This window comes from Rana temporaria, chromosome 12, assembly GCF_905171775.1.
Source record: "Rana temporaria chromosome 12, aRanTem1.1, whole genome shotgun sequence".
Lineage (NCBI taxonomy): Eukaryota > Metazoa > Chordata > Amphibia > Anura > Ranidae > Rana > Rana temporaria.
The window spans coordinates 38116508-38128565 of NC_053500.1; the positions used below are offsets into that span (position 1 = coordinate 38116508).

General features: G+C 44.4%; 1 protein-coding gene across 1 annotated transcript in view; it reads right to left on the minus strand.

Moving 5' to 3' along the window:
- The window catches only part of LOC120918335, a 101088-nt gene that overhangs the window by 25141 nt on the left and 63889 nt on the right, over positions 1–12058 (minus strand). The window contains exon 8 of the mRNA XM_040329874.1: positions 603–1528. Coding sequence (XP_040185808.1) covers positions 603–1528 — 926 coding nt within the window. The remainder of the gene's footprint in view (positions 1–602; positions 1529–12058) is intronic.

Here is a 12058-nt window from a genome sequence, read left to right on the forward strand (position 1 = left end):
CAACTCCCATGTCTTGGTCCAGATCGCTCTGGGTGAGGGTTTAGGATTTCCCCCCCCCCCCCACCATCATTAGATAGGGGAGGTGGGGGGAAAGCTTCAATTTCATCTTCCCCATAGCCACCCCGGGTCCTCTCGGATCCCGGTAGTAAGCCCGGGGGGAAGAGAAAAAAAAAAAAAAATTAAATAAGGGACACATTCCTAACACTCCAATCTCCTCTCTCAGATCTCAGCTAAGAGAGCAGGGAATCCCCAGATGTATTGAGTCCCTTTGAAAAAAAAAGGGACTAATTTCGTTCGTCTTCCTCTATGTCCACCGAGTATTCCCTCAGTTCTCAGGATAAAGAGAGAGAAGAGCTCCGTCGAAGGGGACCCTAAGGAGACAGACTTTAGCCTAAGTCGGAGCCGGATGGGTATGGGAAGGAGAGGAACGGGGGGGCCTCAAAAAAGGGGCTCCCCCGCCTCCCCCTCAACCCCATCCCGGCAGGTCGGGGATCCGAATATCCAATTTCCTGCAGAATTCACTCAAGTCCTCGGGGAATCTCAAGGTCGCAGATCTTCCCTCTCTTGTCCCAATTAGACAGGCGGGGAACCCCCAATTGTACTTGATATTTAGGTCGACCATCTGTTTTAAGAGTGGTTTTAACAACCATCTCCTCGCCAAGGTTTCTGGGGCCACATCAGTGAAAATCCGGAGATCAACCCCCTCAAAAACTATCGGGGATTGTCCCCTCAACTTCTTCCATATTTCTTCCTTCTCTTCGTAGAATCTAAATCTTATTATGACATCTCTTGTTCGCTCGGGTGGCCCTCTTTTCGGGTTTCCTACTCGATGTACCCTTTCGATCATGATTGGGTTGTCAGCTGTTCTTTTCAATACAGGATTAAATATCGTTTGCATAGTTGTCCTGAGATCTTCTCCCCTCTTCTCTGGTAATGATTTGATCCTCAGATTTTGTCTCCGATTTCTATTTTCCTGGTCTTCTAATTTGTAGAGAATAAGTCTCTGTTGTAATTGGATCTGATCGATCTGAATTTTTAGTGAGTTGGATTCTTGTTCTTGTTTCTCAATTTGTTCCTCTGCTGATTCTATTCTGGAAAGCATTTGACCAAAGTCTGTCCGTAAGTTCTGTATCTCCCCCTTTATTGCATTTTCCAATTTTAACAGCATCTCTGCCATTTCTCTCTTTGAGGGGGACTGTGTATTTACGTTTTGTTCTTCAATCCTGCTGCTTTCCAGTCCATTTCCCATGGGCCCTTCCTCTCTTAGCTCTATAGATGTTTCTCTAGAAATATCACTCTGGGGTATCTTATTATCAGTCTTTTTAATTTTATTCACTTGTTGTTGTTGCTTCATTTCTCCCTGGGCCCCCTGGGCACGCGGGCTTTCCCCTCTGGTCACAAATGGTCTTATTGAGCTTGTTGCTGTTGTGTTGCTTGGGGTAATTGGGGGCCCCCCTTTTGTTGATCTACTCGTCATTCTACTCATTTTATTCTCTCTCCTTCTAATTCTCTTCCCCAGCTTAACCTCCTTTTTCCAATTGTTGGGAGAGTTAGAAATTGTAGAGAGGCTCCGTTGGAGCGGGGATACTCATGTACAGTGCAAAGATGGGTGAAAGAGGGGAATCCGATATTATTCCCCCATATGCCGCTTCATCTTATCATGCAAACTTGCACCGTTTAGATTATCTCCCTCTTGTGATCGTTGACCACCTCTTGAAGGGAAGGGGGATTTTGTACTAACAGGTGATAGGGGAACGTGTCACCATATTATTCCTGTGTACTTTAGTTTTCAGTTTTCAGTTTTCCCTTTCGTTCCCCCTTTTACTCCTGTACCCCCGGTTCTATATTACTTGCTGGGCCCGGAGACGAGAAGGAAAAAGAAAAAGGATAGCAAAGGGACTAAGGGGGCGCTTGCACCAAAAATTCGCCACTTCGCAAGAGAACTTGCCTGTTGTTTGTTTAGTTACTTCCCAACCCCTCTTCCCCTCTCTCTTCAGCTCAGCCTTCTCCTGTGCCCAAAGTATGTCGCCGTTAGGTCTTTAATATTCTCGTGTATGTATGACTGAGACTTCCTTCAGAGAAATCTCAGACCGATATCAGGGGGGGTCACAAACATTTGCAGGGACCTGGGTTCTCAATTCGGCGAGCCCCACGGGCTAACTTATAAAGCATGCCCTTAACTTTTGTACCCATGTGCAGTGTATTGCGTAGGTACAGATCGGTATGTTGAGTCCAAAGATCAAAAAGGCTCGGAAACCAATATGAGTGAGCTGTTAAAAATACCTTGGGTGTTTGCGCCTTGTGCTTCTTTTGCGTCTAATGATTAAATGGTTTCAGTAATAATTTACCGTTTATTTTCTTTAAACACCTCCCTTCTGGCGCTCTACCCCAAATTCAGGTCAGATTCAAACCTTTTCTCAAACATTTCTTTTACAGTACATTTTGTTAATCCTATAGCTTGTCCCACGGTATCGTCCCTTCCGGTTTACAGTTTTTCAATAATTGTAAATTCTCATACCTTAAGGGATGCAGCAAATCAGAAGGCGGATAAGGCGGATAATGCAAAGCAGACCTGTTTTTTTTTTTCAGGGTAACTGTGCAGGTTTTCCCTGCCTTACCTCCGTGCTTCCTGCCCTTTGTTTAGGGGGTTCCTTACTGCTGACCTTACTGTGGCCTGTTTGCCGAGATGAGTGAAGCAGTAGATTCTTGTGAATGGACTCCGCATGTTCCGTCCTGCCACCGTACCACTTGCCTCCTCCTCTTAGCTCGTCTGTCCCCGCTTCACGCCGGCAGTTCTCCTGAGCCCCCCGCCTCGGCACAACACAATCCCCCGTGTGAGGAACCAAGCACGGGTGCTACACTCCCTCGCCGCACCGTACAGGTCCTCCGCTGTGCAGCGCGGTGATCGGCGTGTGACGTATGGTATGGAGCCAGCCGTCAGTCATCTCCTCCTATCGGCTAGCGCGGTCCGTCCTTCCCCTCGGGCAGTCCCATGATTTTTCGTTCCCCCTCACCCATGAGCGCGGCACGTCCTCACGTGCACATGCACGCCATGCAGTCACGAGCGTCTGCAGGGGGTCACATGTTTGGAAGCTCTTTTCTAAGATCTTGGCAATGCGTATACAACAGCACATACCCGGCCTGGCCCATAAAGACCAGTAGGATTCATGCAGATGTGGGAAGCTCGGGATAATACGATCAAGACCTTAAATCTAATTCATTTGGTGGGTGTGTCACGAACCCCATGTGTCTTTCTAGGGACAGATGCAGAAAAAGTTTTTGATCGTATAAAGTGGCAATTTATGTTCCTGGTATTAAGACACATGGGGTTCGGGGAGAAGATGATACAATGGATTTCGAGTAATTATACGCGTCCTACTGCCCAGGTCAGAGTGAATGGAGTATTATCCCCACTCTTTAAGTTATCGAACGGGACAAGACATCCTCTCTTTTATTTGCCCTATCAGTTGAACCTTTATTAAATAGGATTCGATCGAACCCAGATATTAAGGGGGTGTCTATGGGAGGAGTAGAATATAAGATCTCAGCATATGCGGATGATATGATGTATAGCCTGACTAATCCGATGGTGTCCCTCCCTAATCTACTTCAAGAACTGCAGATATATGGGAAATTGGCAAATTTTAAGATTACTTATGCCAAATCCAAGGCAATGGGGGTGGCGATTGCCGAGGAATAACTGAAGATTTTGAAATCTAACTATAAATTTAAATGGACAGACTCAGCCTTGACGTACTTGGGGACCTCCATCCCGGCGGATCTCAAACAAGTATACAAGTTGAACTTTGTACCGCTGTTAGCTAGAGTTCGGACCCTCCTGGATGGATGGCAGAAGGGACTCTATTTGTGGTTCGGGAGGTGCAACATTATTAAAATGAATATCCTACCGAAATTGCTATACCTTTTTTCAGACACTCCCTATTGCTATACCCAAGCAGTACTTTAAACAGATACAAGCCATGTTCAGTAGATGTATATGGGAAAACAAATGCCCAAGAGTTAAGGGCTATATACTGTCACTATCTAAACGAGAGGGGGGTGTCGCGGCCCCAGACATATATAGATATTATCAGGCAGCTCTATTGAGTCGTGTGGTCGATTGGAGTAGACATGGTGGAGAGAAAATGTGGCCGGGACTGGAGCAGGCTCGGTACAGTGGATTGCTCCAAAGAGCGGCATGGTGTTAAAGGGAGCTCCCGAAGGAGGTGAAGGGACACCCGCTGATAGGACCTACATTGCAGATAGGATATGGGTTATTTATGAAAGGGAAACTGTCAACATTAGACTCACCTCTTTTCCCCATTTCGGGGAACCCAAGGTTTTGACCCGGACTGACGAGGGGGCCTTTCGGTAAATTGAAAGAACAGGGGGTGTTTCAAGCATCTCATTTTGAGAAGGAGGGAGTATGGCCTGAGATTCAGGAGATAACAGGGATTCACCAATTGGAATTTTGGAGGGCAATACAATTGAGACATTTCTTGAATACCTTGGACTTACTTAAGTAGATATGAGCGAAAGTTAACAAAATTTGAGGCTTACTGTAATGGGAGTGGAACACTCCAACACACTCTGTCTAGAATAATGTAATTACTTAACACACCCGAAGAGGAATTCAGACTACCCTTCTTTAGTGGGTGGGAGGCGGAGCTGGGTAGGGTTTTCATGGAGCAGGAGATGAATTTCAAGATCCTATCACACTGGTATCGTACCACTACGGTTTTAATCAGATGTTATCCAGAGATATCAGATAGACGACGGCGGTGTGGGAGAAAAGGGGGGGGGACACTAATACATATTTTTTGGAAATGCCCCAGAATACAGAATTTTTTGAAGGAGGTGCGGGAGATAACGCAGAGGTTTAGTGAGGGGGAGTTATCGGGGGATCGTTCTACCTGTTACAGGAGTCGGATATCACGGTTAGACGGTATAGGAAGCCGGTAATCTGTCATCTTTTAAATGCAGCAAGAGCATGTATTCCAGTAATGTGGAAGCGGACCCAGCCCCCGTCAGTAGGGATGTGGCTTAAAAAAGTAGAAGATTTGAATTGGATGGAGGACTTGGTCTGGATGTCTCGGCAGAAACAGGGGGTTTACCTGGAGACGTGGGCGGAGTGGAATCAATTTAAATATTCACAGGAGGGGGAAAACCTTTATAAATGAATGAGACTTGGAGTGGGTGGGTCCGGGGAGAGAGCGGTTGTCAGGGGGGTTTTCTCTTCTTTTTTTGTTGTTGTTGTTGTTTTAGGGAGGGGGTTTGTTTTTGGGGGAATAGGACAAGCAGAGGTAAACAAGGTATAAGAAGAAATGGATAGGAAACTCCCCCCACTGGGAAGGGGACAAGAGGATGCCCCGACAGTCAGGGGATCAGATGACCCAATGTGTACACTCTTAGGACTATGAATAATAATAGTATGTGTAGGAGGGGGTTAATGATGGTTGATAATAAGCAGATTTTGTTGTTAGGAGAAGCTATATTACATACAGTATAGAAGGAAGAGGAGGTTATATGATTGATATATACCTGTAATGTAATGTTGGTTCCCTCTGCTGTCATTTGTTTGTCTTAAATCAAATAAAGGAAAATATGAAAGACATACGCCACCGCCGTGGCGATGTCCGACTGGATTCTGACTGGACGACCCTGCAGCCTATGTGGAGAGGCACTGCCTGATCGCCCGAAGTTCCAGCACATGATCGGCAGGCGGGAATTATCCTGCGTCCAGCTACCTTGTGTCGACTGTACACTCCAAAATTCACCCCAAATGGTCAGGCTGGCGTCCGTCGTGATCATCGTCCAGTGAGAGGGAAGGAACAACTTTCCGGACTGAAGGGTTGGAGACAGCCACCAGACCAGGGAAGCCCTGACTAGTTGGCTCACCCAGATTTGACAATCCAGGGACAATGGAGATTTGTCCCATTTGGACAGGATCTCCCTTTGCAAGACTTGAGTGTGGAATTGAGCATACGGTATTGCCTCGAAGGGAGAAAAACTCTCGCCTCTGAGGAGTCCAGAATCAAGCCCAGGCATTCCAGGTGCCGAGTCGGCACCAACACCGACTTCTGGAGGTTCAGTACCCAACCAAATTCTTGAAGGGTCTGACTGGCAATTGCCACATCCTCCTCTAATTCTGAGTCTGAATCTGCTCTCAGAAGGAAGTCGTTCAGGTAGCTCGCTATAGTAATTCCTCGCTGTCTCAGCAGAGCCAGAATCGGGACGAGCACCTTGGTGAAAACCCTTGGTGCTGACGCCAGGCCAAAAGGGAAAGCTACAAACTGGTAGTGATCGTCCCCGAGTAAAATTAAGGAATGCAAGTCCTGCTAGGTGGGTTTGAAGTCTTAAGATTTCAAGCGCAGTTCTAGGAGGGTGACAGTGCCATAAAAACTCTGTACAAAAAGCATCAGTGCTTTTAAAAATTGATTTAGGTATTTTACATGGGGCATTGGCTAGGACATATAGTATAACAGCTTAGGGAGATATATCATTTTAATAAAATTCGCCCTGCCCATTAAATCCAAAGGTAGGTCCATCCACTGCCTGGTTTTAAGCTGTAATTGAGACAATACGAGAAATGTACAGAGATAAGGTAATTGAACTTATCGTACTTGAACGTATTATCTGCATAAAAAGAAATATGCTCTTCTATGTTACCAATTCTAATAAAACTCTAATGCCCTGTACACACGATCGGTTCATCCGATGAAAACGGTCTGATGGATTTTTTCATCAGATATCCAATGAAGCTGACTTTCGTCAGTCTTGCCTACAAACCATCAGTTAAAAAAAAAACGATTGTGTCAGAACGCGGTGATGTAAAACCCAACGACGTGCTGAGAAAAATGAAGCTCAATGCTTCCGAGCATGCTTTGACTTGATTCTGAGCATGCGTTGATTTTTAACCAATGGATTTCACCACAGATGATCGTTTTTTTCTATCGTTTTTTTAACCACTTAAGGACCGGACCAATATGCTGCTAAATGACCCAAGGGGTTTTTACAATTCGGCACTGCGTCGCTTTAACAGACAATTGCGCGGTCGTGCGATGTGGCTCCCAAACAAAATTGGCGTCCTTTTTTTCCCACAAATAGAGCTTTCTTTTGGTGGTATTGGATCACCTCTGCGGTTTTTATTTTTTGCGCTATAAACAAAAATAGAGCGACAATTTTGAAAAAAAAACAATATTTTTTACTTTTTGCTAAAATTAATTATCCCCAAAAATATATAAAAAAACATTTTTTTTCCTCAGTTTAGGCCGAAACGTATTCTTCTACCTATTTTTGGTAAAAAAAAAAATCGCAATAAGCGTTTATCGCTTGGTTTGCGCAAAATTTATAGCGTTTACAAAATAGGGGATAGTTTTATTGCATTTTTATATATTTTTTTTTTTACTACTTATGGCCGCGATCAGCATTTTTTTTCGTGACTGCGACATTATTGCGGACACTTCGGACAATTTTGACACATTTTTGGGACCATTGTCATTTTCACAGCAAAAAATGCATTTAAATTGCATTGTTTATTGTGAAAATTACAGTTGCAGTTTGGGAGTTAACCACAGGGGGCGCTGAAGAAGTTTCGTTTCACCTAGTGTGTGTTTACAACTGTAGGGGGGTGTGGCTGTAGGTGTGATGTCATCGATCGTGTCTCCCTATAAAAGGGATCACACGATCGATGCAGCCGCCACAGTGAAGAACACACGGCTCTCCCCGTTCTTCAGCTCCGGGGACCGATCGCCGCACTCCAGCGGCGATCGAGTCAGCAGGACCCGCGGTCCCGGAGCTTCGGACCGGGTCGCGGGAGTGCGCCGCGGGCGCGCGCCCGTGACCCACGGCTGGGTACTAGTACAGGACGTACCTGTACGTACATGTGCCCAGCCGTGCTATTCTGCCGACGTATATGTGCAGGAGGCGGTCCTTAAGTGGTTAACCAACAGATACTTTTAAAACAGGTTCTACGTTTTTTCACCGTTGGGAAAAAAAACTATGGGGCCGACACACGATCGGTTCGTCTGATGAAAACGGTCCGTTTTCATCAGTCGAACCGATCGTGTGTTCGCGGCATTATTATGTTAAAAGCTCGAATGTGTTTGCCAAGGGCTTCATAGCAATGACAAATAGGAGGGGTGATAAAGGGCACCCTTGTCGAGTTCCTCGGTGTATTGGAAAGTTATCAGTTACATAGGAGTTTACTCTGATAATGAAGGCCCCTTGACCCCCCCACACTAAGGAAAGGGAGCCTTGACTGCTGGATGCTTGGCAACCAAGCGGGGCGTCAACATAATCAGGGAGTCGGAGCTGCTCCGCTGGGATTGGCTACAATGGCACGAGGTGAGGAGGTGGAGCCAGAACTCTAGAAAAGGCTATGCAAGGGCACGTCCCACTACTTACGAGGAATTGGACGTCACAAGAGTTTACGCTACAGGGGCAGTATAGAGGAGGCGTATCTAAGCTATCATACGGGAGCCAAAGCCATAGATTTGTAACATATGAAATGAGTAAGGCCATTCGACACCGTTGAAGGCTTTGCACGTATGTAGAGAACTAAAACACGGCTGGGTGGACAATCATGAGGGTAGTGCCAGTTGTGAAACAATCTCAAAAAAAGGTTAGGTATGAAGCCGCTTTTATTGCTCTGTACCAGGTTCGCAAGTACTTTATTGAAACGATTGGCCAAAACTTTAGCCAGAATCTTCACATGTACGGTAACCGCTTGCCGACCGCCGCACAAACATTTACGTTGGCAGAATGGCACAGACAGGCAAATGGGATATACGTCCCCTTTAAATTGCCGCTGTGTGGTCACGCACTCGCCGCCGGAGGCGCTCTCGTGACCCTGCCGCTGGAGTTGAAGAATGGGGAGATGTTAGTGTAAACACATCTCCCCGTTCTGCCTAGTGAACACTGTCACTGATTGTCTGTTCCCTGTCATTGGAAATAGCGGTCAGTGATGTGTCACAGCAAGCCATGCCCCCTAACAGTTAGAAGCACTCCCTAGGTCACACTTAACCCCTTCAGTTTCCCCTACAGGTTAATCCCTTCACTGCCAGTGTAATTTTTACAGTAATCAGTGCATTTTTATAGCACTGATCGCTGTAAAAATGACAATGGTCCCAAAATGGTGTCAAAAGTGTCTGATGTTGCAGTCATGATAAAAATCACTGATCGCCGCCATTACTAGTAAAAAAAAATATTCCAAAAAATGCCATAAAACTATGCCCTATTATGTAGACGTTATAACTTTTGCGCAAACCAACCAATGAACGCTTATTGTGATTTTTTTACCAAAGATATGTAGAAGAATACGTATCGGCCTAACCTGAGGAAAAAAAATGTTTTTTATATATTTTTGGAGGATATTTATTATAGCAAAAAGTAAAAACCGCAGAGGTGATCAAATACCACCAAAAGAAAGCATCTATTTGTGAGAAAAAAAGGATGTAAATTTTGTTTGTGAGCCACGTTGCACGACTGCGAAATTAAACAATAAAGATAATTAAGCGCTGATACGGATTAAAACAAAAAATTGGGAAAAAATAATATTTATATATATATATTGTGACGGTATGCAAGGTGAGATACAGGATGGTTGTTATATTTCACCTCGCATTCGTTCCACTGTAAGGAACTGAATCGGAATCCGGCCCGGTTTTTCTAGCCTCTTTGGCAGACTGGGTTCCGGTCCGGATGTTCTGGTCCACTGGAGTCCACACTCAGCTGGAGGGTAAAAGACCAGGAAGATATCAAAGCAGGGCTCTGGTTTTGAGACTCAGGAGGGAACCTGAGTGTGGAGCTCTGTATGTTGGACTGAAAGGTTTGCTTTACTGCATATTTTGTGGGTGACGGGGTCCAGCCCAGCACTGTATAGAGAGGTCTATGTTGTTTAGTTTAGTGCCGTATGGCAAGGATTTAAATTAGACCTGGTTCACACAGTGGCTTCACGACTTTGGGGGCGACTCGGCAAGGCGATCTCAAGACAACTTCAGAGGCGACTTGCAAAATGACTTCTGTATTGAGGTCAATGCAAGTCACCCCAAGTCGCCTCCGAAGTAGTAGAGGAACCCTTTTCTAAGTCGGTTCCATTGAACAGAGCAGAGCACGACTTGTCAGGCGGCTGAGTCGCGCCTGTGTGAACCGGCTCTTACTGTTTTGTTTATTTTTAATTTGCAAAACTTCTGTAAATAAACCTGGCATCCGCCAGATTTTAATAAAAGTAACTGTTTGCTGACCTTCCTTCAGAAAAGGTGATCCCTCACAAGCTAATCTCCCATTAATATATATATATATATATATATATATATATATATATATATATATATATATATATATATATATATACACACACACAGTTGCAATAAAAAGTATGTGAACCCTTTTGGAATGATATGGATTTCTGCACAAATTGGTCCTAAATTGTGATCTGATCTTCATCTAAGTCACAACAATAGACAATCACAGTCTGCTTAAACTAACAACGTACACAAAATTAAATGTTACCATGTTTTTATTGAACACACCATGTAAACATTCACAGTGCAGGTGGAAAAAGTATGTGAACCCCTAGACTAATGACATCTTCAAGAGCTAATTTGAGTGTGGTGTCAGCCAACTGGAGTCCAATCAATGAGATGAGATTGGAGGTGTTGCTTACAGCTGCCCTGCCCTATAAAAAAACACACACCAGTTCTGGGTTTGCTTTTCACAAGCATTGCCTGATGTGAATGATGCCTGGCACAAAAGAGCTCTCAGAAGACCTTCGATTAAGAATTGTTGACTTGCATAAAGCTGGAAAGGGTTATAAAAGTATCTTCAAAAGCCTTGCTGTTCATCAGTCTATTAATGGAGAAAGTTCAGCACTGCTGCTACTCTCCTTAGGAGTGGCCGTCCTGTAAAAATGACTGCAAGAGCACAGCACAGACTGTTTAATGAGGTGAAGAAGAATCCTACAGTGTCAGCTAAAGTATCTGGCATATGCTAACATCCCTGTTAGCGAATATATATAAAACACTCATCAAGAATGGATTTCATGGGAGGGTACCACAGAGGAAGCCACTGACTGTTGTGCACGTCTGATCTGCAACTACAGGAAACGTTTGGTTGAAGTTATTGCTGCCAAAGGAGGTTCAACCAGTTATTAAATCCAAGTGTTCACATACTTTTTGACGTCGGCAAAGTGGTTGTAAAATCCTGAGTGGACGTCATATGACGTCCTCAGGATTTTGAGCCCCCCGTGGGCGCGCATCGCGGCGATCGTTGTTGCAGGGTGTCAGTCTGACACCCCGCAACACCGATCAAGGTAAAGAGTCTCTCACAGAGACTCTTTACCATGGGATCAGCCGCGTCCAATCACGGTTGATCACCATGTAAACAGGAAAAGCCGGTAATCGGCTTTTCCTGACTCGCGTCTGTCAGACGCGAGTAGAGGAGAGCTGATCGGCTGCTCCTGTGACAGGGGGGGTTTGTGCTGATCAATTATCAGCACAGCCCCCCCGAGGATGCCCACTGGACCGCCAGGGATGCAAAAAAAATACTTTTTCCACCTGCACTGTGAATGTTTACATGGTGTGTTCAATAAAAACATGGTAACATTTAATTCCTTGTGTGTTATTAGTTTAAGCAGACTGTGATTGTCTATTGTTGTGACTTAGATGAAGATCAGATCACATTTTATGACCAATTTGTGAAGAAATCCATATTATTCCAAAAGGGTTCACATACTTTTTATTGCAACTGTGTATATATATAATATATATATATATATATATATATATATATATATATATATATATATATATATATATAAAATGGGGAGCAGCTGAGACTTTTCAGAATGTGTTCTGACACCACATAAAATAAATGTATACCAAATAATAGTGCGCTAAACCTAAAATGTATAAGTGATAATAAACTCTGGTGAATATGTGAATACAATAGTGACCAAATTTCATAAATATAAATATGCAAAAAATCCACATACATGAAAATAGTTCTTGAAGGCTGACAAAACGTGAATATCAAATCACTCCATTATCTGGGACACTCT